Source organism: Trichosurus vulpecula, chromosome 1 (assembly GCF_011100635.1).
Source record: "Trichosurus vulpecula isolate mTriVul1 chromosome 1, mTriVul1.pri, whole genome shotgun sequence".
In the NCBI taxonomy this organism is placed as follows: Eukaryota; Metazoa; Chordata; class Mammalia; order Diprotodontia; family Phalangeridae; genus Trichosurus; species Trichosurus vulpecula.
Genome location: NC_050573.1, coordinates 34,847,033 through 34,871,727, shown reverse-complemented (window position 1 = coordinate 34,871,727; position 24,695 = coordinate 34,847,033). Strand labels below are relative to the sequence as shown.

At 42.6% G+C, this 24,695-nt stretch overlaps 1 protein-coding gene across 1 annotated transcript in view; it reads left to right on the top strand.

Annotated features, from left to right (window-relative positions):
• The first annotated feature begins 2,811 nt into the window (after nt 1–2,811).
• The window catches only part of TCTN1 (tectonic family member 1), a 50,397-nt gene continuing 28,513 nt past the window's right edge, over nt 2,812–24,695 (top strand). Inside the window, 9 exon segments of the mRNA XM_036764401.1 lie at nt 2,812–3,147; nt 4,727–4,834; nt 5,121–5,127; nt 5,337–5,449; nt 5,539–5,563; nt 5,566–5,904; nt 17,092–17,212; nt 22,844–22,974; nt 24,231–24,382. Of these exon segments, the coding sequence (XP_036620296.1) occupies nt 2,812–3,147; nt 4,727–4,834; nt 5,121–5,127; nt 5,337–5,449; nt 5,539–5,563; nt 5,566–5,904; nt 17,092–17,212; nt 22,844–22,974; nt 24,231–24,382 (1,332 nt within the window).

The following is a 24,695-nucleotide window of genomic DNA, read 5'->3' as shown; positions in this document are numbered from 1 at the left end:
CATGGAAACATTCTCTTTTGTTTTTAGTCTTTTTGTATTTAAGTTCAAAATGAATTAAAAAAAATTCCTACCTCTTTAAGTACCCAACACCGAATTCTACATAAAGTAAGCATTTAATTAGATAGGACCATTGATTTAGAGATGGAAGGACCTTAGAGTCCAACCCCTTCACTTTACAATGAAGTTACTGAGTCCCAGAAGGGTTTAGTGGTTTGTTCAGTGACACAGTGTCACAGAGAAGATTCAAGCTCAGGTCTTGCTGTCTCCAAACACAGCATGCACTCTGTCCACTACAGTAAGCCCCCTTGTATGTAGCTAGGTGACACTGTAAACAAAATTCCTGACCTGGAATCGGAAATCCTGGCTTCAAATCTGACCTTAGACACTAGCTGTGTGAACCCTGGGCAAATCACTGCATCATCTTGACTTTTGCATTGTCACAGGACTTCAACGACTCTGGAAGAGAGTGAGGCTGAGGACTTTGTGCAACTGCCTCACTTAAACCCAATTCACACACAAGTCAAGACATCACTGTATCCTTTAAAAACAGGACAAACAATAATGTAGCTACATAATATAATGTATTAATTTATGTAGCCATATAAGTGCCAGCTGTTATAATGAGATATTGTATCTGTTTGTTGCTATTCCCTGAATATTTTTAACTTCATGAAGGTAGGACCTCTATCTTATCTAAAATTTATGTATCCTCTAATGGTGAGTGCCACTGTGTCTAATGCACTGGACCTAGAGTCAGGAAGACCTGAATTCAAACCCTTCCTCAGACACATAGGAGCTGTGGGCAAGTTGCTTAATCCCTGTTTGCCTCAGTTTCTTTATCTGTAAAATGGGTATATGTTTCAACAATCCAGCTAGTAGCTGCTGTGGGGGTGAAAACCCAACAACAACCAGCTCACAGAATGCTGCAAACCCAGGTTCTTTTTACTAAGGAAAGCAACGTTAAGTGGTTAACAATCTTCCTTTAATCCAGCATACAAATATCATTCACTTAGTTCAGGAGAAAAAGCCAGCACCCTGCACTTCAGAGCAAATACAATCAAATTACAAACAGACCCATACAATTCATAGTTACCAAGAGAACCATCAACATATGAGTTCAGCCGGAAGGCCCTTACAGTGGCTGCGCCTAGTCCCGCTCCCCCAGGACTGAAAGCCTTAAGCAAATAGCTCTGTTCTCCTTTTTTAATACAGTTTCAGCCATCATCAAACATCATCTGAGCGACCAGAACTTAGGCTCCTATGATTGGCTCTGGTGTTAGCACCTCCCTTTGTTGGCCCCACCTTAGTTACTAATTCACACCCATATAGGCTTAGCACCTAATAGATAGGGGTGTGGGCCTGGGGCTTAGCACCTACTAAGACTCAAAGACACTGAATTAATCAAAGGAAACAAAGGCCAAACTCTTCAAGGATCCCCAATACGGTATAACAGCAGCACTTCTGTCACAGCGTCTTTAAAATGGTCTGCAAAGCTTAGGGGGCAACCTCGGTGGTAGCTATGTGAGAATCGTGGTTTTGGGGATCACTGGACTTCCTAGGCAGGGCCAAAGTCCTTAAGAAGAACCCTGTGATAATCCCTAGGGAGGGCTGTACAGACCACAGGACTCCCAGAAGAAGACCAAGTGGTAGCCATCCCTTAATCTGTGGGGATCACAGGGCCTCCTAGGGGTCAGACCCTAAGGAAGACCCAAGTGATGGCCCCTTAGGATGGCAGTAAGATCACAAGGCTCCCGAGACAGGGCCGGAAGTCCCATGTGATGTTCCCTTAAGAAGGCTATGCAAACCATAGGGTTCCCCAAGGAAATCCAGAGTGGTAGCCCTCTTAACACCACAGTGGGGATCACAGGACACCCCAAGACAAGATCCAGGAGTAAGCCTGGCGAGCTTCCCTTCACTTGGCTTTAGGAAAACCCAGTGATTTGCCCATTCGCACCCAAAGAACTCGGGACCAGAATGGGCAGAGGAAGGCATTTTATTACGCTCCCCAGGTGAGCGGGTGCAGTGCTCGCGGGAACACACGCAGATACAGCTGCAGGAGCAAGGGTAACCATTCCCTCCACTCCTGCTAGAGTCATGGTTAGTTTACAATCTTTGTTTTTTTACATAGTTTTCCTAGGTTATACAGTTTATATAAATAGGGTAATAAGGATACAGAAGCAAAAGTGAAGTTAATTAGATTTTCCTTGTCTTAGTTTAGGATTAAACTATATTCTTTTACTTCCCCTACTTTCCCTCTTTAACACATGCAAATGAGGCAAATCAGTAGGCCTGGATTCTTGACCAAGACCAGACCCTAGATAAGCTTGAACAGGTTCAAGTGCGTTTGGCCTCTCTAATCCCCCAGACTGCCTTCTCAAAAAGCATGCACATGAGTACAAGCCTCTGACCTCTCACCTGACCGACCTTGAGGCCTGGTCTCTGCTAAAGCTGGGGTGGGGGAGGGTAGGGAAGCACACCTTTACTTCTGTGGAAACAAAACTCCTCCTCCCATTTCTTACAGCTACAACTAAGATTCACTTTGGTTTTTGTATCTCTAGTATCCAGCACAGGCAGGGCCTGGCACACAGGTCTGTTGCTTGAGAGTTCTGCATACAGCACGGACTTAACAGATGCTCTGGTTGCTCTATTTTGAGCTGGGCTCTCACTGCCTCCCTCTGCACACAGCAGGGCCTTAATAGATGCTCTGGAGTAGTTGAGGTATCTGCATGAGGGGGTCTCATCCTCTGGGCCTCAGTTTCTCCTCAGTCTCCCCACACACAGCTTGTTCTGGGTGCACACAGCAGGCTATCCATGGCAGGGCTGGGCCTCAGGGCAGGCCACACCTCCTCCTCTGTGAGTCTCGGAGTGAGTCAGGAGGGACAGAGGCTGAACTCCTGGTGGCCCCTGGAAGGGGAGCAGCTGCAACCTGAGGCCTCATCCCATCCCCACCTCAGGCCATGGCTGAAACACGCGTCGTCGGGGCAACAGCCGCGGGGCATCACGGGAGGAGGCGGGCTGCGGAAGGGAGAGGGGCGGAGCAGGCTGCGGAAAAGCAGACTGGGGGCCGGGCTAGGCCAGCCCGAGGAAGGGGCGGGGATTAGCGTCAGGGACATGGAGCCTCGGGTTCACGCCTGGGGGGAGGATGACGTCAGGAGAAGTGAGCTTCTTCTGAGGACCTGAGGAGACCGCAGTCGGGGACGCAGAGCGAGGCTCCTCTAGGGAGGAGGAAGGTGTCAGGGGAGCGGAACAACGTTTACAAAGGGGAGGAAATTGACGTCAAGGACGCCAAGCAAGTCTAGGGAAGGGGCGGAGATTGACGTCAGCGCAGCCTAGCGAGGTCAGGGGAGTGGAAGGGGATGACGTCAGGGGCCCAGAGCCTTCCCCTCCATTCCCCACCTCCCACACTGTACACCCGCCTGTGGAAAGACAGGAAGATTAATGTTAGGGACACAGAGCAAATCTAGGGAGTTGGAAGGGATGACGTGTGTGCTCAGAATAAAGCCTGAAAGATGAGGTCAGGGGCTTAGACAGGAGTGCGAAGCAACTTGGAAAAGAGTTAAAGGAACTTGGTTCTAAACCTGGCTCTACTTGCTACAGGTCTGACCTTGAACAAGTTACTCAACCTCTCTGAGCCTCAGTTTCTTCAATATCTTGACAAAACGCTCTTATTCTCCATCCTGCTTCATTTTGTATTCCAAAGCCAAATTTTCTGTTATTCCACTGCAATGCTTCCTCCTCCTGCCTTTTATAATGATGCTAGCCTGCTTCTCCTAGAGCTGAAAGTGACCTGAAGGATGTAAGCTTCTCATTTTATGCATGGGAAAACTAAGGCCCAGAGAAGTCAAATTCTGCCAGGCCATGGTTACAGAGGCAGAGGAAGTAGCAGACCTGGGATTCTATCTGAGGGTTTTTCCACCAATGGCAGAACAAGCCTAGGTCTCCTGACTCCCAAACCAGTGTTATTCCCTTTCCTTCCTCCCTGAACTCCCACCTCTCCATCCTTGTCTCCCTGCTTTCATCTGCCTTCCCTTAACTAAGCTCTCTTGGCTCTCCTGACCATCATCCTTCCTTTTCCAAGACTGCTGTGTCCCCAGGCCAAGGATATCTCTGCTCCTTTGAAGTCATCCTCTTCCAGATTGCAAGTCTTCCTTCCTCTGCCCCCGGACTCATCTTCCTCCAGTTCCCTAAGCTGTGCTCTGAGCCCGGAATGTCAGTGGCCTCCATTTCCCTAAGCTTGCTCAGCTCTCCTGACACCCACCTCCTCCCATGTTCTGCATCAGTTTCCTCCCGTTCCCTAGCCTTTCTCTGTATCCCCTACTTATCTTCCAGTTCCCTAACCCAGCTCTCCACCCCTGATGCCAATCTCTTCCCCCTCCCCAGGGGTCCATGACACCATCTGCTTCCATTCCCTAACCTCACTTTGGTGCCACTGGACATTATGTACCCTGGACATTAATCCCCACACCTTCCCTGGGTCACTGCATGACATCAACCCCTTCTGGTTCATTTGGCCCACTCTGTGCCCCTGAAGTCATCCTCTTCCAGTCTCTCACCCTCTCCTTTGGCTTTGGCACATCAGACTCTAAGAGTTCCATAGACTTGTTCTGTGTCCATGACATCATGCTCTTCCTTTCCTTAACTTTACTCTGAACCCCTGTTGTCATCCCTTTCCAATTCCCTGGACTTGCTTTATGCCCGTGACGTTAATCCCCCTCTCCTTCCCTAGGTCTGCTCTTTGACATCAGTCTCTGCCAGTGCCCTAACTTTAGTCTGCGTTGCTGACGTCATCAGCATCATTGGAGATCTTGTGCTTCACCAAACTGGTTCTGAGCTGGTGACATGCTCTATCCCTCAGCTGGCTCCGAGAACCCGCATGTCATCTCTATTCATGTCCCTAGACTTTACTCCGCACCCCTGACGTCATCTCCTTTCAATTCTTTACTCTGCTCTCTGCTGCTCATGACATTAATCTCCACAAGGGAAAATTTCAGCCGAGTTAGGGTGGGGGATTCTAAGGCCCTGAGGTCTTCTATTTTTTATTCTGAGCCCGCATTGTCATCCCTTCCAATTTCCTAGATTTGCTCTGTGCCCCTAACATTAATCTTTCTTTCCATGGGCAGGCGTACGGTGAGGCGGAGGGCGGGTGAGGGGGGTGGGAGGGAGGAGAGGGGAAGGCTCTGGGCCCCTGACGTCATCCCCTTCCACTCCCCTGACCTCGCTAGGCTGCGCTGACGTCAATCTCCGCTCCTTCCCTAGACTTGCTTGGCACACCTGACGTCAATCTCCTCCTCTTTGTAAACGTTGTTCCGCTCCCCTGACACCTTCCTCCTCCCTAGAGGAGCCTCGCTCTGCGTCCCCGACTGCGGTCTCCTCAGGTCCTCAGAAGAAGCTCACTTCTCCTGACGTCATCCTCCCCCCGGGCCCGAACCCCAGGCTCCATGTCCCTGACGTCAATCCCCGCCCCTTCCTCGGGCTGGCTTGGCCCCGCCCCTCTCGTTCTGCCGTTCGCAGCCTGCTCCGCCCCTCTCCCTTCCGCAGCCCGCCTCCTCCCGTGATGCCCCGCGGCTGTTGCCCGGGCTACGTGTTTTTCCGGCGTGGCGGCGGGTCTGCGGCCTGAGATGGGAGGCTGGGACCGCCTGTTGCTGCTGCTCGCCTTCCTGGGCCCCGGGGCAGCGCAGGGTCCGGATTCTGGACCCCAGCCTCAGGCCCACACCGAGGCTACCCAGGGCCCCGATGTTGGACCCACCCCGGACGCCGACCCCGGGCCCACCCCAGGCTCCAGGGACGTCTGGCCCGAGACCGAGGTCCGCGAGCGCGCCGGGGTCACTTCTCCTCAGTCGCCCCTGACTCGGGCTCCGGAGGAGGAGGTGCGGCTTGCTCTGAGGCCCAGCCCGGTCACGGATGGTGGGTACTGAGGAGGCGGGGGCGGGTCAGTGAGCCTGCAACACTTATTAAGCGCATGCTGTGTGCACAGAGTGCACACTCTGTGTGGGGGAGGGAGGGAGGGAGACTGGTGCCGAGGAGGAGCTGAGGCTCAGGGCGTGAGATCCCAGCGTGCAGATGCAGCAGCTGATGCCAGAGCATCTATTAAGCCCCTGCTGTGTGTAGAGGAAACACTGGGTCTGTGGAAAGAAGAGGTGACACGCCAGCTCATAGATAGAGCAACCAGAGCATCTGTTAAGTCCCTGCTGTATGCAGAGCTCTCTCAGTCAAGGAACAAACTGTGCCAGGCCCTGCCTATGCTAGGGGCTGGAGAAACAAAAACCAAAGTGAATCTCAGGAGTGAATCTTAATTGTTATAATAACATTGATATTATCCTTTAAGGTTTGCAGACCATTTTATATATTCTAACACTCATTTAGTCCTCATAATAACCCTGTGAAAGAAGTGCTGCTAGTATACCCTTTTTACAGATAAGGAAACTGAGGCAAATAGGGATTAAGTGACTTGCCCATACTAAGTGTCTGAGGAAGCATTTAAATTCAGATCTTCCTGACTCTAGGTCCAGTGCATTATATACATTGTGGCACCCATCATTAGAGGATGTATACATTTTAGGTAAAATGTAGCTTCTACTTTCATGAAGCAAGAAGTAGGGAATAACAATGAAACAGATACAGTAGCATCATAGTAGCTGGCATTTATATGGCTACATATATGCATTATATTATTATATAGCTATATTGTTTGTCCTTCATTTACAAAAAAGACCAGTGACATCATGGGGTGATATCTTGACTCATGTGAACTGCATTTCAGTGAGTTAGTCTCCAAGTCCAGTAGTAAGACAAAAGACAACTGGCAGTGGCCCCAAATGCAGTGGATGACCTTGGTGTCATCCTGACTAAGCTCTAAATTGCTCTTCTCTAGCCATTCTGCTGGGGAAAGCCTTCACATGCTTGAAGTAGACATCCCTATAACTCACTGATGAGTTTGAGGCCTGTCACTTACCCTCAGCCTGGTTTAGCCTGTCTGCCAAGATAGTTTACCCCAGCGTGGCAAGCTCTCACACTCCATGAACACTCCGTACACCTCATATAGCTATATAATATATATTGAAGTTTGCAAAGCATTTTTTATATTGTATGTTTGTTTGATCCTCACTACAAGCCTGTGCTGTTATAATCTGGAAGTTGAAGCAAACAGAGGTTACATGACTTGCTCAGGGTTCACAGAGCTAGTAAGTGTCTTAGGCCAGAATTGAACTGAGGTCTTCCTGACATCATGAATTTTATCTACAGTGTCAGCTAGCTACATATAAGGGGCTTAATGTGGTGGACAGAATGCATGATATTTTTGGAGACAGCAAGGCCTGGGCTTGACTGTTCCCTGTGACACTGAACAAGCCACTGAACCCCTCTGGGATTCAGTTACTTCATTTGAAAAATGAAAGGGTTGGACTCAATGACCCCTAAGTTCCCTTCCATCTTTAAATCAGTGATCCTACTTCTTGAATGCTTACTTTATGTAGAATTTAATGTTCAGGTACTTGGCCAGGTAGGAAGTTTAGATTTTAAACTACTGTTTGTGCTTTCCTGGAGTATATAGTCTAATAGGAATCAGAAATAAAGGCCATAACAACATATATAATATAAACAGGGTTTTCTTAAGTATCTACTGTGTGTTGACCTTTGTGCTAGCTGCTAGGAGAGATTGAAAGTTTGGATAACACATATATATATGTTCCTTGCCCTGGTGGACATTGCTGTGTGTACCGAGTACACTGTCAGAGGAGGAAAGGAGAATGGTGCTGAGGAGGAACTGAGACCCAGGGGGTGAGATCCTAGCATGCAGATACAGCAACTGATGCCAGAGCTTTAATTAAGCCTGTGCTGTGTGTAGAGGAAACACCGGGTCTGTGGAAAAAAGAGGTGACACCCCTGCTCATAGATACAGCAATGGTAGGGGGATATGCATGTGTATGAATTTAAGGTTAACTAGTGTCTCAGAGTTTTGTTGAATTATCTTGTTTGTTGTTTCTGGTCATAATCATTCATAAATTATTTCAGTCAAAGAATTTCAGTCGATCGACAAGAATGTATTGTCTACAAAAAATGAAACAGTACCTACTCTCAAGGAGATTACATTCTCATATGATTTTAAACTTATACCATCCTGGCAATGAAATGCAGAATCAGACAGTACCCCACTAAAATAAAAAGAGACTATTAACATGAAAAAATCAGTGCTGTCATCTGTTGCCCTGGATGGGAACACTGGGTGGCATGAGGGAAGACAGGGAGAGGGAGCTATGTTGGACCTAGTTGGGGAAGAAGTGAAACCTGAATGACTGAATTGTGAGGCAGAAGTCTGTTTTCTTTGAGCGTCCTTTGTCCAAGCCTAGGGAAGTGTGTGGGCTTAAAATGCTAAGTGCAGAAGAGCGTGACAAGTCCTGACAAACACCTTCATCTTCTTGGGTAAAACTCAGGCCCTTGAGTGGCATCTAAACCTGCCACCTTCAGAAGGGTGTGTCTCCAGAAAGTCCACTCAGGAAGTGTGGGGAGGAGGAGAGAACATTATTTTTGAAGTGTTGGGTTTAAAGCCTATTTCTGCTCCATACTTGACCTTGGTCAAGTAATTTCCCTTTTTCTGGGCCTTTCATTTTCCTCATCTGTAAATAAGGGGATTGAACTGGGTGACCTCTTGAGTCTCTTCCAATTCTAAGACCTAAGAGTGCCATTTGAACCATACAGCACCTGGGACCTTCTGGGGGAGAATGTCATGAATACATTCAGAATGTTAGAGGCTGAAAGGACCATTGATGGGGAGGATGAAGCCCAGAGAAGGGAATGGCCATCAAAGTCCATCACGGTTATTTAGCCCTTTATAACAACAGCCCTGTGAGGGTAAAAGTCCAAGGGTTTTTCCCCCATTTTGGAGAGTAGGAAAACATGACTTAGAGAGGTTAATGACATGTCCCCAGTTATGTAGCTAGAAAAAAGGACAGGTGCGCTCTCCACCCTGGAAGCAGAGCCCTACTTTAACAAAGCATTAAAAGTCAAGACATAGGCTGGGAAAATAAGCAAACAACAGAAAAAAATTCTGACTGTAGAAAGTTACTATGGTGACAAGGAAGATCAAAACATGTACTCAGAAGAAGATAACAAAGTCAAAGCTCCTACATCCAAAGCCTCCAAGAAATATATGAGTTGTTCTCAGGCCATGGAAGGGCTCAAAAAGATTTTGAAAATCAAGTAAGAGAGATAGAGGAAAAATTGGAAAGAGAAACCAGAGTGATGCAAGAAAGTCATGAAAAACAAGTTAACAGCTCGGTACAGGAGACACACAAAAAAAATACTGAAGAAAATAGCAATTTACGTAACAGACTAGAGAGACAATTCTGGGAAGATGGTGGAGTAGGTCAGAAAACTTTTGGCTCTCCAAATTTCCTCCACAAAATAAGACAGAGCATCCCCTCAGAAGGAATGTACAGTAGTGGAAATAAACAAAAGTCAGGGTAAAGCAATTGTTCTCCTAAGACAACCTGAGAAGACCCCAGGAAAGACCTGACCTCCAGGGCCAGAGATTCTGCCTGAGTGAAGTGCAGACACCTCCAGGCCAACTCTGTGGAATCAACAAACTAGTGCAGGAGGCATCTGGGGTTGGAAGGAGCCTCAGCCTTAGAAACTTTCATCTTGTGGACAGTATGGGGGGAGGTGTCTGACAGCTGAGGAGGAGAAGATTGAAGGATCTTCCACTATTGAGGGATGCCAGGCACAGCTGTGCTAATCAGACACATCCTGTGGCTTCAGGGAGAAGGAGCTAGCACACACCTGGTTAGTGCAGTAACAGAGGGATGGGGATCCTGCTGTCTGTTGGCACTTGCAGGAGAGCAGAGTCGCTGGTTCCAGTTCCAGGGAAGAGAGGACAGCTATAGTTTGCAGCCACTGGAGAGACTAGGGGGAGTAAGATCATTTGTGGGACAGCTTGACCAAGGGCTGTAGCCATGGCTTAGGAGGGGAGAGGAGAGCCCAAGGTTGAACCTTGAGACAGAACTCAGAAAATAACAATAAGAAGGACCTGAGGCTTGAAGCTTTATTCCCTATATCTGGGGTAGGTAAGGCCAATATAAATGACAATTTACCTAACTCATTTATTTATGTAATGCCATCCCAATTAAATGACTAAAAATTATCTTACTGCGTTAGAAAAAATACTAACAAAGTTCATTTAGAAGAACAAAAGGTCAGGAACTTCAAAAAAACCAGGGGGGAAAAGATGTCAAGGAAGCAGATCCAATAGTATCAGACCTTAAACCATATTATAAGGTAAGAGTGTTATTGAAGTTTAAAATGGACAATTTCAATTATTTTAAATTAAAATTTTCTTGCATAAATAAAACCTACACAACCAAGAATAAAAGGAACGCAGAAAATTGGGGAAAAACTTTCATAGACCATCTCTCAGATAGAATGGGATTGGGTTGGAATATTATTGTGGTGTAGGAAAAGGTGAGCTAGCTGGTTGATTTGGAAAAACATGGAAAGAGTTGTACTTATGAAAGAAGAAGCTATCTACCTTCATAGAAGCAGAGGATAAGTAGAAATAAGTATAGTACAGCCTTACATGTGTGTGTATATTTGTGTGTATATAGATATCTATATATGTATTTTATATGTGTGTGTATTTGTGTGCGTGTATCTGAGCTTAATTGTAGCCTTTGGGGGGGGAGTTGGGGTAGAGGGAGGGAAAAAATACAAGTAGAAAGCACACAGCAGAAAATAAAAGAAAACCTATAAGGAAGCAAAGAAAAGTTGGACAGCTTTGAAAAAAATGTTTAGTATTTATTACATAGGTTTTCTTGAAATGGAAATTTATTGCTTTATAGTGAATCCTTTCTTATGTCCTGTGTGAGCATGGAGTTTTTTTTTTCTTTTCTTATTTTGTATTTAAGCTTAAAATAATTTAAAAACTTAAAAAAAAACAGACTAGGCCAAATGGTAAAAGAGATACAAAAAGACAATGAAGAGAAGAATGCTTAAAAAGCAGAATTGGCCAAATGGAAAAAGAGCCACAAAAATTCACTGAAGAAGAAACTCCTTAAAGTAGGATTGGCCAGATGGAAAAGGAGGTACAAAAGATCACTGAAGAAAATAATTCCTTAAAAATTAAAGTTGAGCAAATGAAAGCTAATGTCTTTATGAAAAATCAGGAAACAAAACAAAACCAAAAGAATGAAAAAATAAAAGATAATATGAAATATCTCATTGGAAAAACAACTGACCTGGAAAATAGATCCAGGAGAGAGAGTTTAAAAATCACTGGACTACCTGAAAGCCATGATCAAAAAAAAGAGCCTAGACATCATCTCTCAAAAAAAAATTATCAAGGAAACGTCTAGAACCAGAGGGTAAAATAGAAATGGAAAGAATCCACCAATCACCTCCTGAAAGAGATCCCAAAGTGAAAACTCTCAAGAATATTATAGCCAAATTTCAGAGTTCCCAGGTAAAGGAGAAAATATTGCAAGCAGCCAGAAAGAAACTATTCAAGTATTATGGAACTACAGTTAGGATGACACAAGATTTAGCAGCTTCTACATTAAAGGATTGGAGGGCTTAGAATATGATATTCCAGAGGGCAAAGGAGCTATTATTGAAACCGAGAATCACCTACCCAGCAAAAGTGAGTATAATCCTTCAGGGGGAAAAATAGACATTCAATGAAATAGAGGACTTTCAGGCATTGTTGATGAAAAGACCAGAGCTCAATAGAAAATTTGTCTTTCAAATACAAGACTCAAAAGAAGCATAAAAAAGGTAAACAGGAAAGGGAAATCATAAGGGACTAAAGAAGGTTGAACTGTTTACATTCCTACATGGGAAGATGATGCTTGTAACTCATAAGAACTTTCTCATTATTAGGGCAGTTGAAAGAAGTATATTTAGACAGAGGGCACAGGGGTGAGTTGAATATGAAAGGATGATATCTAAAAAAAAAAATTAAGGGGTGAGAGGAATGTACTGGGAGAAAAGGAAAGGGAGAGGTAGAACAGGATAAATTATCTCACATAAAAGAGGCAAGAAATAGCTTTTACAGTAGAGGAGAAGAGGAGGGAGGTGAGGGGGAGTTAGTGAACCTTACTCTCATCAGAATTAGCTCAAAGAGGGAATGATATACACATTCACTTGGGCCTAGAAATCTTTCTTACCCTACAGGAAAGTGGGAGGGAGGGGGATAAGAGAAAAGGAGGGAGTGGTAGAAGGGAGGGCAGATTAGGGGAGAGGGTAGTCAGAAGCAAAACACTTTTGAGGAACGACAGTGTGAAATGAGAGAGAGAATAGAACAAATGGTGGGGGAATAGGATGGAGGGAAAAACAGTTAGCCATAGTAATTGTGAAAGAAATTTTGAAGCAAGTTTTTCTGATAAAGGCCTCGTTTATCAAACATATAAAGAACTATCAAATTTATAAAAAATAAGAGCCATTCCCCAATTGATAAATGATCAAAAGATATGAACAGTTTTCACATGAAGTAATCAAAGCTAGCTATGGCCATATGAAAAAATGCTCTAATTTACTGTTGATTGGAGGAATGCAAATTAAAACAACTCTAAGATACTACCTCATACCTATTAGATTGACTAATAGGACAGAAAAGGAAAATGACAAATATTGGAGGGGATATGGGAAAAAGAGACATTAATTCATTGTTGATGGAATTGTGAATTGATTCAACCATTTTTTTTGAGGAGGGTAAAGCATTTTGATTATATTAGCCAGGAATTGAACCCAGGCCTCCCGCATGTCAGGCAAGAATCCTAGCAGAGAACCACCTGTGCCCACTCATTCAACCATTCTGTAGAGCAATTTGGAACTGTGCCCAAAGGGCTGTAAAACCATGCATGCCCTCTAGACCACTACTAAGTCTGTATTACAAAAGAAATTTTAAAAATCCAGCAAAAAGGGAAAAGGACCTATATGTACAAAATTATTTATAGTAACTTTTCTGGTGGTAAAGAATTGGAAATTGAGAGATGCCCATCAATTGGGGAGTGGCTGAAAAAATTGTGGTATGTGATTATGGTGGAACACTCTTGTGCTATAAAAAATGATGAGCAGGATGCTCTCAGAAAAACCTGGAAAGACTTACATGAGCTGATGCAAAGTGAAATGTACTGTGTACAAAGTAACAGCAATATTGTAATGTGATCAGCTGTGAATGACTTAGCTATTCTCAGCAATAGGATGATCCAAGACAACTCTGAAGGACTCATGACAAAAAATGCTCTCTATCCCCAGAGAAAGAACTGATGGTATCTGAATACAGGTTGAAGCACACTTTTTAAACTTTATTTTTCTCGATGTTTTTTTCTGGCCTATGTTTTCTTTTACAACATGACTAATATGGAAATGTTTTACATGACTACACATGTATAACCTATATCGAATTGCTTGCCTTCTCAATGAGGAGGTGGGGAGGGAGGAAGGGAGAGAATTTGGAACTCAAAAGTCTCAAAAATGAGTGTTAAAAATTGTTTTTACATGCAACTGGGTAAAAATGAAAATACTAAATAGATTGTGTTTGTCCTTCATTTTCAAAGAGGACCACGACATCAGGAAAATGATGACATGACTGATTTGAGTGAGGGAGGGCTGTGCAAGGTCACTAGCCTCACTTTCTCCTCCAGAGCCATTTGGGTCCAGTGGCTGGATGTTCATCAGGGTGACTGTGGATGGCCCAGGATGCAGTGGGAGGCCCTGGGCCTTTCAGGCTAAGGTCTTTTCAGGTTCTCACTTAGAGTGAGGTGATGCCCATTCAGTAAATAGGCCCCTTTATGAAGTGAGTCAAGGGATGGCCCCTTTAATTAGAAAAAAAGAGGAAAAAAAATCAAAATGGGAGGGGAAGACCCTCAGGGTTGCTAGTCAAAAGAGAAACAGTTACCATTGACATTTGGGCCAAAAATATAGCCATTAAGTGGAACTTAGGCAGGAACCTATTGTGGTCTAGTCTATAAGCTTCAGAGTGAAATGGGTCAGAAAAGAGAAAGAAAGACAGGAAAGAAGGAAGACAGGAATCTAGCCAGTAAGCCCCAAGTTGACTGGGGGGCTTCTGGCCATCAAAATTTACCTCCCTTTGGAGAGAAGGAGAGGAAGAGGTTGAACTGAGTTACCCAACTACCATTCAGGTAGCTTGGACTACTCATAGGTTTAAGATACAAACAACAAAAAAGAAGATTGCGTAAGAAACTAGACTTTTGTTATGTCCTTTTTTTTTTTTTCAGAGACTGAGTCTTCCTCTCTTGCCCAGACTGACAGTTCACTGGCCTCACCATTGATTGGCACTGGAGCTTTGACCTGGTCTGCTTCCATCCTGAATCAAATTTCCTTCTTCTCAGGGTGCCTATGATGTCAAGTGCTCACCATATTGGTTCCAGACTTAGACATCCAATTAGCTTTGTTGTGCCCCAGAACTCCCCAACTCCAGTGACCCACCAGCCTTGGCCTTTTCAGTAGCAGGGACTCCAGGTGTGTGTCCTGTGCCTGCCATATGCTTTTTGAAAAAGAAGCCCGTGCGTAGACACGTACACGCGTATTACTTTAAACAAAGGAACAAAATTGCTCTACTTGTGTCCTCATCTGTACCTTTTTCCCTGTGCATTTTAAAACTTGTTTTATTGAGATTCTTTTTGTGAGTGTTGTTTTCCACCCATATTATGATTTGTCCTAAATTGTTCTTCTGGTTCAACTTATTTCAGTCCGTATTTCTCAGAATCTCATAGTCATCATTTCTTATGGCATAGTAAAATCCATTATGTCCATTTACCACCATTCATTTGTTCATACATTCTCTAGGTGATGAGGCCTTATTTTCTATCTAGGTCTTTGCTACAACAAAAAGTGCCACTGTAGTATTCTTGTGCATATGGGTTCTTTCTTGGCCTCCTTAAGGATACATGTCTAATTGGAATGCTCATGGGTCAAAGGTTATGTACAACTTAGTGATTTTTTACTTATAATTCCACATTGTTTTCCAGGATAATTGGACTGGTTTATGGCTCCACTGATGGAGCTTTAGTCTGCCCATCCTTCCAACAAGCTTTCTATCAATTGCTATTTTCTTTTTTTGTCATCATTACCAGTCTGATGGGTGTGACATGGAACCTCTTATTGGTGATTTGGAATTTTTTTATATGGATACCCTACCTCTTTGTTCCAAAGAGGTAAACTGACATTGTGTTGGGCCTCAGTTTCCTCATTCCTCATTATTTTTTAAAAGTTGGATTAACCTTATGATAAAGCATAAATTTCACTCCCCAAATAAGGTCTAGTGTAAGCACTGTCTACAACATTGTAAATGAAGTCAGACATTGAGAGATAATAGAACTCTGGTCAAATAAAATGATTAGTGTTACTCCTATACTATCAAAAATTAAGTAATGCCCCCCACCTTTCTGTTAACAGTGTACTGTCGGGAGGGCTGTGCAAGGTCACCGGACCCACTTTCTCCTCCAGAGCCATCTGGATGCAGTGACCAGATATTCATCAGGATGACTGGAGATGGTCCAGGATGCAATGAGAGACCCTTGCCCTTTTAGGCTAAGGCCTTTTCATGTACTCACTTAGAATGAGGCAATGCCCATTCACTGAATAGGCCTCTTTAAGAAGTGAGTCAAGGGATGGCCCCTTTAATTAGAAGAGAAAAGAAAGAACAAGCTGGGAGGACTCTCAGGGTTGCTGTTCCAAAGAGAAACAGTTAACATCGACATTCACTGTTAAGCCGGGAGAGCCAAAAATCAACATCAACGGCAAGTCATGTCATCTTTTCCCAGATGCCACGGTCCTCTTCAAAAGCGAAGGACAAGGGGCAGCTAGGTGGCGCAGTGAGTAGAGCACCAGCCCTGGAGTCGGGAGGACCTGAGTTTAAATCCAGCCTCAGACACTTGACACACTTACTAGCTGTGTGACCTTGGGCAAGTCACTTAACCCCAGTTGTCCTGCCTTCCCCCCTCAAAAAAGGTAAAAAAAAATAATAAAACAACAACAACGACAAAACGAAGGACAAACACAACCTGAATGGGGACCCAGCTAGTTGGGAAGCTCCCTCTCCCTCGGAAGGTCAATTTTGATGACCAGAAGCTGCCCACTTAACTTGGGATTCACTGGCTAGATTTCTTCCTTTCTTCCTTCCTTCCTTGTTTCCTTCCTTCCTTCCTAAAATCTTCAACCTAGTTCACTCTGAAGCTCATAGATTGGACCACAGTAGGTCCCTGCCCAAGCTCCACTTAATGTCTGTATTTTGGGCCCTCCCGTTGCATCCTGGGCCATCTCCAGTCATCCTGATTAATATCTGGTCACTGGACCCAGATGGCTCTGGAGGAGAAAGTGAGGCAACTGCAGGTCATGTCATCATTTTCCTGATTCCATGGTCCTCTTCGAAAATGAGGGACAAACACACAATACTGTGGGGAACGTTGTTGTGGGGTTTTTTTGGCATGTACTTTTTTTTTCTTCTTAAAGTTTTGAGATCCAAATCCTGTTTCTTCCTTTCTTCTCTGCTTCCTCCTCGAGAGGGTAAGCAATCTGATAGAGGTTATATGTGTATAATCATGTAAAGCAGGGAATGTACTTTGAAGGAGGCCATTGTCTGGGTGTTGGGGAAGTGTCTTATATCAAAACAAAATGTATCGATAGATTTTAAAAAATGACAACTTGGTATATTCCTGTTCCAGCTTGTTAACTTGTAACAGTCAATTCTCTAAAATATAGCATTAGAATTATTTATATGTAATTTTGGAAGTTATCAGATTTTATTTTAGTAAAGTATACGGTAGAGAGTCAGCATGTCATAGTAGATAGCTGGCTTCAAAGCCAAAAAGATCTGAGTTCAAGTTTTGCCTCTGAAACATGCAGGGCATGACCCACAGCAAGTTCCCGAACCTCTCAGGCCTCTAGGCTACTCTTTAAGACTATAAGGCCCAGAGAAGGTGCTGACCTGCCTTGGTGGAGGGAGTTTTCTCATCAGGGAGTTCCTTGTACCAATGAAATCACAAGTCTTACCCCTCTCCTAAAGTACATGGTGTATTAAAATGCCATGGTAGTTGCTGTCAGTATATGTGACTCTTTGTTGACCTACTCTGTTTCCTCTAGTTTCTACACTGTGTGTGTGTGACCTGTTAGCAGAAGAATGTGATGTTAACTGCTGCTGTGATCCTGACTGCAGTTCTACAGATTTCAGCATTTTTTCCACATGCTCAGTTCCAGTTGTCTCGTAAGTTTACAACTTGGGTGAATCTAGTAGTTTCTGATTGACACTTGACACTTAGCCCTCCAATGCCTACTCTTCCTAGGCTTCCTGATCAATCTTCAGAGAGTGTCTACCAGTCTTTTGGAGGCCTTCCTTTTGTGCTTTTGCTACTTCCGGAATGCTAGTGTATCATTTCAGCTGTTTATCCATTGTATGAAAACTTTGTCCCTGGAAGGAAAATCAAAGTCTGTTTTTCTGAATTGGGGATTATTTCAGATCATTTCAAGTCAGCCATTTTATAATATCAGTGAGCTAGTCTCATTAACATCTTGTGGGAAAAAAGTACGGTTTGATTTCATACAATTTTACTGATATGACGAAGAATTCAATAGATAGGAAGGCTTTGTTTAGATTTTTATGATGGGTAAATTTCCAAAAATTCTGGCAGTTCATGTACATGAGAACAGTGGAAAACAGCATTTCCAGATGATTAGAGTTGGAAAAATCTATCTTGAATTATCTGTGTGCAAGTGTGTCAAATTTCAAACCTTTAAAAAAAGAAGCACTCAGAGGATGATAACTGATGCAGATAGTAGGATGATGAGGCGAACTTATGATTCTGAGAAAGATAGTTTAACTTTAGCTTTATAGAAGACTTAGCAGATGATAATTGATAAATTGAATGCTTTTCAAAGTTATTCATTCTATTTTCATCAGGGCTCTTTACTGCCCAAAGGAAATGTGGGTCCATTCTCTGAGTATCCCAGTAGATTTGTGGTCTTCTCCTTGTCACTACTCCCTCCAGCAATGTAGATCATAGTATTTCTCTACCTTTACATCCTATATGACTCTCATCCACACACGGCCTGCCAGGGTAGGCAGGGCCCTCAATGTGTTGGGGACCTTCCTGAGGTTCTTTTGACAATATGTGGATATCAGTGGAGCATGACAGAAGCCCATCAGTTACCTCTTCTACTTATTTTCCTAAAGGAGTTAGTGATAAATATGGGTGAGGCTTCTGTGTAGTCCAGAAGCCTTTGGCCTGTCTTCTTACCCTTAAACCAAATTTTCCAACATGTTTTTGTCATCTTCTCCTACATGTATGCATTGAAGTCATCAGGTAGCAAAATATATTTTGATTTGATGGAGGATTGGTCTTACTGAGTTCTTCTTTAGCCTGGTTGTTGGCCATGCCTGAAATGTTCCCCCTCTTCACCTCCACTTCTTGGAATGCTTGGTTTCTTTCAAGACTCAACTAAAGTAACCCCTTCTTCATGAATCCTTTCCTGATCCTTTCAACTGCTAGTGCTTTCCCTCCAAGGTTACCTTGTGTCTGTTTTGTATGCGTTGTCTCCCATGTTATAATGCAAGCTTCTTGAGGGTAGGAACTGTTATCCCCTTTGTCTTTGTATCCTTAGGACCTAGCTGCATGCCTAGTCTCTTAAATGCTTGTTGATTGATTGATGAACGGACTTTTTCTGTCTTATTATCTTCTATACAGAGATGGGAATGGAAGCCACCATCATTTTCATGGTGGTCTTTTTGCAAATATGAGATAACTAAATGTTTTGGGAAATGATATTTCTTGTTGCCTAGAGATGCTTGATAAAGCCAACTCCACCAACTCCTTTATTTTCCTTTCCATGGAAAATTTGTGAGCTTTTTATTTATCTGCAACTTTTTTGCCTTCTCCTTTTTTATAGCAAGAAAGTCAAGATGGGTACAATGTTTATCCATTCATTCATTGAACAAGGACCTCATAAGAGTGCCAGTGTATAAATTAATATTTGTGGACAAGGTAATAACTGTGATTCTTTGTTCCTTTATCAACCACTGTTACTATTAAAGTAGAAAGATTGAGTGCCATTTTGTATTTTCCATTTTTATGAGTTGCCTTGGTCAAAGAATTAATCACCAAGTGGCTCATCTATTGATGATGAGATTCCCACTTCCTAAATAGGCTGACCCTTAGCAAGCAGAATCAGTCTGTGGCTAGGCCGTACTCAGAGCCTTTCTAGTTTGGGAAAACCTAACAGAGTTTTTGCTGCCCTGACATAGTCTTTAAGAACCCAAGACTCCTCATCAGAATGGAACTTTGTCCTATTTCTAAACAATCCTAAAACACAAAACCTCAGTTAAATAGAAAGTTTGGGGGATGGAATGCTGTAGTTCATTTTTCATTTTCTTGTTAATGGAAAGTTAACTAAAAAGTGTCTGTTAACTGTTGCTAAATTAAGATATCTGTTGTTGTTTTTGTTGTGCAGTTGTGTGTGACTCTTCATGACCCCATAGACCATTCCATACCAGGCCCTTTTGTTTTCTAGTCTCTCCCGAAGGCTCTCCAAATTCATGTTTGTTTTTTCCTTGATACTATTTATCCATCTCATCCTCTGCCATCCTCTTTTCCTTTTGCCTTCAATCTTTCCCAACATCAGGATCTCTTCCAGTGAATCCCATCTTTTCATTATGTGATCAGAGTAGTTAAGCTTTAGCCTCAGTATTTGACCTTCCAGTGAATAGCCTGAATTAGTTTAAGTATTGACTGATTTGACCTTCTTGCCATCCAGAGGACTATCAAAAGTCTTCAGCACCACAATTCAAAAGCGTCAGTTTTGCTGTGCTTGGCTTTCCTTATAAGTTCAACTTTCACAGCCATATATTGCTATTGGAAAAACATAGCTTTCTCTGCAAGGTGATGTCTCTGCCTTTTAATATGCTGTCTAGGTTTGCCATAGCTTTTCTCACAAAGAGCAAGTGTCTTTTAATTTCATGGCTGTAATCACTCTCTGCAGTGATCTTTGAGCCCTAGAATATCAAATCCAACACTGCTTCCATTCCTTCTCTCTCTATTTGCCAGGAAGTAATGGGACCAGTTGCCAAGATCTTAGTTTTTTTATGTTAAGCTTCAAGCCAGCTTTACTCTCTCCTTTTTCACCCTCATCAAAAAGCTTCTTAAGTCCCCTTCACTTTCTGCCATCAGAGTGGTATCATCTGCATATCTGAGATTGTTGTCTTTCTCCCAGCAACCTTAATTCTGGCTTTTGGTTCATCCTGCCTGGCATTTTACATGATATACTCTGCATATAAGTTAAATAAATAAGGTGACAATATACAGTCTTGTCATACTCCTCAAATCTTAAACAAATTAGTTCTATGTTTGGTTCTCACTGCAAACAGTTTCCTCAGAAGACAAGTAAAATGATCTGGTGCTCTCTTCTCTTTGAGCACTTGCCACATTTTGTTGTGATCCACACAGTCCAAGGTTTTAGTGTAGTCAGTGAAGTAGAAGTAGATGTTTTTTTTTCCTGAAATTCCTTTGCTTTCTCCATAATACAGTGAATATTGGCAATTTGGTCTCTAGTGCCTCTGCCTCTTTGACAACTGGCCTGCACTTCTGGTGATTCTTGGTTCATCTAGTGCTGAAGCCCAGCTTGCATAATCTTAAGCAGAACCTTGCTGGTGTGTGAAATGAGTACGATTATTAGGTGATTTGAACATTCTTTGGGATAGGAACTTGGCCTGTTTCCTCTTTCTCCTGAAAGTGGAATGTTATGTGGCAGTGGAAGGGTGGGATTGGAAGAATGAAAAACTCTTACTGCCCCCCAAAGCATGCTCTGTATATTCCTGCTTCTCTACCTTTGCTTATACCATTGCCTCGACCTGGGGGAAAAAAGAATACCAATTAAGTAAGTGCTCCAGTTAGTTAGGTTCCAGTAGCCAAAGGTTTAGTATATTTTACCTCTCATGAACTTAAAAAAGATGGTGAAGACTTAAGAAAGCATGTCAGCAATTGATCATAGTATCTTTCCCTCAAAACAGGCCCTCCCTCCTGATTTCCTGATTGTTGTCAGTAGTGCTGTCATTCACCCCCATTGGTGGGGGTGCTAGGAGCCTTGGTTGGTGTCATTTCTAACTCTTCTTTCTCCCCCTCTCCTTCCCTGCATGTCCAGTTTGGCACAAAATCTCTCTCGTTAATCATGTTTTACATAACTACCCTTCCTATGTTTGTTTTCACAATGACTCTCTTAGGTCAGCCCTTTACCATCACATTGTTGCACTACTGTGACATCCACCTCACTGAGGTCTCTGCCCCTGTTCTTTCTCCATTCCAGCCTATCACATGAACCATCACCAGATTGACCTTCCTAAACTTTGTATCTGTTGTGTCATTTTCCGGCTAGAAACCCTTAATGTTTTTTGATTGCCTTTAGAACAGACCTGCACAACTTGGCAGTAGGTAGGGACCAAAATTAAAATAGGCCAAATTTCTTCAGCCACAGACAGGTTAGACTAGAGACAGACTGACGCTAGTTGGTTGTCGTGTGTCACACGACAAACAGGAGAGTACACGCTGGCAACCTTACATTTTTTGCGGGCCGCCCAAAATCTTTTGGTGGGCCGCAAACATCCTGCCGGCCTCATGTTATGCAGGCCAGTTGAGAATAAAGTTCAAACTCCTTAGGCCGATAATCAAGGCTCCCCACAATCTCACCCTATTTTATCTGTAGATTGTTCTATTCACTGTCCCCAAATTGTGCTCCTATATCCCTACCTCTGCACCTTTCTTCTCTCTCTTCTCTCCACCTCTCTAGGGTGACTTTCCTGCTCTCCTGCACCTTCTCAATCCTTCACACTCTCCCCTCTGATCAGCCTACTTGGAAGTGATGACTTCTGCCTCTGAATCCTGGTTTCTATTCTATGCACCATTCTCTTGGCAACTGTCATTTGCTTCCTTGTGTTGTTAGTTACCCTTTTTATGTGTGTATTGTAAACTCCTTGAGGGATTTGCTGCATTATGCTCTGTTCCATCCCCATTAGTGCCTAGCGTAGGGTTTGCACACAGCAGCAACCAAATAAACATGAATGGACTGATGAGATGATTTTCCTTACTTTTAGCAGGTCTGCTGCCTCTCTTTACTATCTATTTACCTTCTGCTTTCAGTTGTCACTCTCTGCTCTAGTCATCATTTGTCAGTATCATCGTTAACTACTCTGCTAGATGTCCTTTCATGATTCCTGCTAGTATCGTCTTCCTCACTTTTTTTCCTGTTCACTATCCAGCTCTCTATTTCTGCATCTTCCTGACTTCATTTTTTGGTACATCCATCTGTCAAGTTGATTGCCATCTGTCATTTCCTTCGTGGGCTATATGCTTGGCTATGCTATGAATTCTAAGCACCAAAAATGATCAGATAATTTCAGACAGCTCCACTTTTTCTCATTCCACATGATGTATTATAGTCCTTAACTCATACCTTAATTCAATAAACTAGAAATTCCTGAATCATTTCTAATGTCATGGCTACAAGCAAAATTCTTATGTAATCTAAGCCTCCATGGACTGTTATCCCATTAATTTTACCTTGGTTTTTAATGCTTATTTGTATCACAAGGCTCTAGGCTGTTTCATATTGTACTAAATTTCTTGGTGGTTGTTTATACTTGTCTAGATTTTTTCTTTCATTATAGGAAAGATTAAAAATGCCAGACCCTTTAACAGTGAATAAACTCAAAAGCAATGGATCTATTTCATATTTTCACTGTTGTCTCAGTAGAGCTGCTAACCTAGTGAATATGTCCATCTGACAGTTTTAAACTAGTTTTGCCAATATTGTCTATGTTGCAAACTTTAAGCCTTTTTTTTTTCATTTTTAGAAGTGACAGTCGTTTCTGCTTTCAGAAGATAGCCTTCTATGAAATGAATTTTACAGCACACCCCCCTGAAAGACTATTTCAGTTAATGGAGCAAACAAATCCATCTGTTTTTTGCCTCTACACTCTCAACTGTAAGTATCTGATGAAAAGTGTATTTAGTTAACACACAGGGGAAAAGTTTCCTTTAAACTTCTTTTGTGTTAAGAATAAAGCCTGAATTTCAAGATCCGAGTAGTCCAACCCTCCTTGTAATACCCCTAGAGTACAGGTACTCCTCCTCTTCAGAGTGTTCTTTGCAAATCTCCTCAGGGAACTCAACATAACTGCATATTAATGGATTTTCTTTTGAAGTAATTGTGTTTGTTTTCCTAATTTGTAGTATACCAAGCTATCTGGATTTTTCTTTTCTGAATGTCTTTTTTAATTTGACTTCCTCTTTGTTGTAATGGTACAGTTTTAAATAGTAGCTGTAGTTCCTGTTTCCTTTTTCGCTTTTATTTTTGTTGAGGAGATTTGCATAAAAACAGTATTTATTTTTATCATTTCATTTAGCCTTGATCAAGGCTTATCAAGGTCCATTTTCAGAGAACAAGTACTAGAAAATGCCACTAAGCCTGGAGAGATTAGAGAGACCAGGGATATTCATTTATGGCACTGCCTATCTACTAAAAAATATTTTCAACTATGTACTTTGTTGTTTTTATCAGAATGATGTTGAGATTTTGATTCAACTTCTTCATAATTAAGAGAGAGCAAGACTTTGAGTTACTGATTTGTAACTTATGACAGAAAATAATGGCATTGTGAATCAGTTTTTTGCCCGCTGACATATTCAGGGATACACACAGCTCACTTTCCTTCTGGTTTGTAGGACACAGAAGAACTGCCCTCAATTGCCTCTTTTTTTAAATTGGTTATGAGGTGAGGGGAGTAATCTATCCCCATTTTCCTGCATGAGAGGTAAAAAATGAATTCTTTTATACCCACACAAACTTATTGATCCAGCTGACCTCAAGTGATCTTTGTACATGGCTCCATTACACAGGAGCCATATTAGATTTATCTCCATATTGTGGTGAGTATACCCACCCTGCTGGCACATGGACTTGCCCAGATTCAAGTAGGTGGAACAATAGAATGATATGTAGGAGTTGCAAGGGGCCTTGCAAATCATCTGGTGTAGCCTCCTCATTTTACAGGGTGGAAATTAAGTCTCATGGAGAAAGTGACAGGGGTGTGGACGAGCGCTCAATGGAGATAGTTGGATTTAACCTGATGGTGTATTTCACGTGACTATGTTTCTTTTATTAGCCTTAATTCTTTTTGAAGGTACATTCTTGAAAAGCTTTTATGTTGACATTGACAAACGTGCTTTCTTTCACAACAGACAAACTTGCATTATCCTTCATTACTCCTGAATTCCCTAATGAGAATGATTTTGATAATTTCTTGAAAAAGTCTGGTAATTTTGCCAACACTAAAGAATCAGACATTTCTCACCCAACCATATTGAATGCCCCAACTGATACTAAATACAGGGTAAGTAAAGAGGCTGATTTTAGTAAAGTCACCTTTCTAAGAGATACAGAACCCTGCACTGGGAAATTTACTTTCATCTATCTTATTTACTGTAAGACTGTATGCTTCTTTAAGGCAGGGATCTTGTCTTATTTCATATTCTCATCCCTCCTGTTTAGTACAGTATCTTGCACATTGTGGGGGCTCAAACGATGTTTTTGAATTGAATTGAATCTTTCGAGATGTTGGCAGGAAAGCTAGTTTTGTTATAATGTGGAATTTATATAGTAAACTTAAGTTTTGTAGCCAATATAGATGTGTTAACCAAAGCACA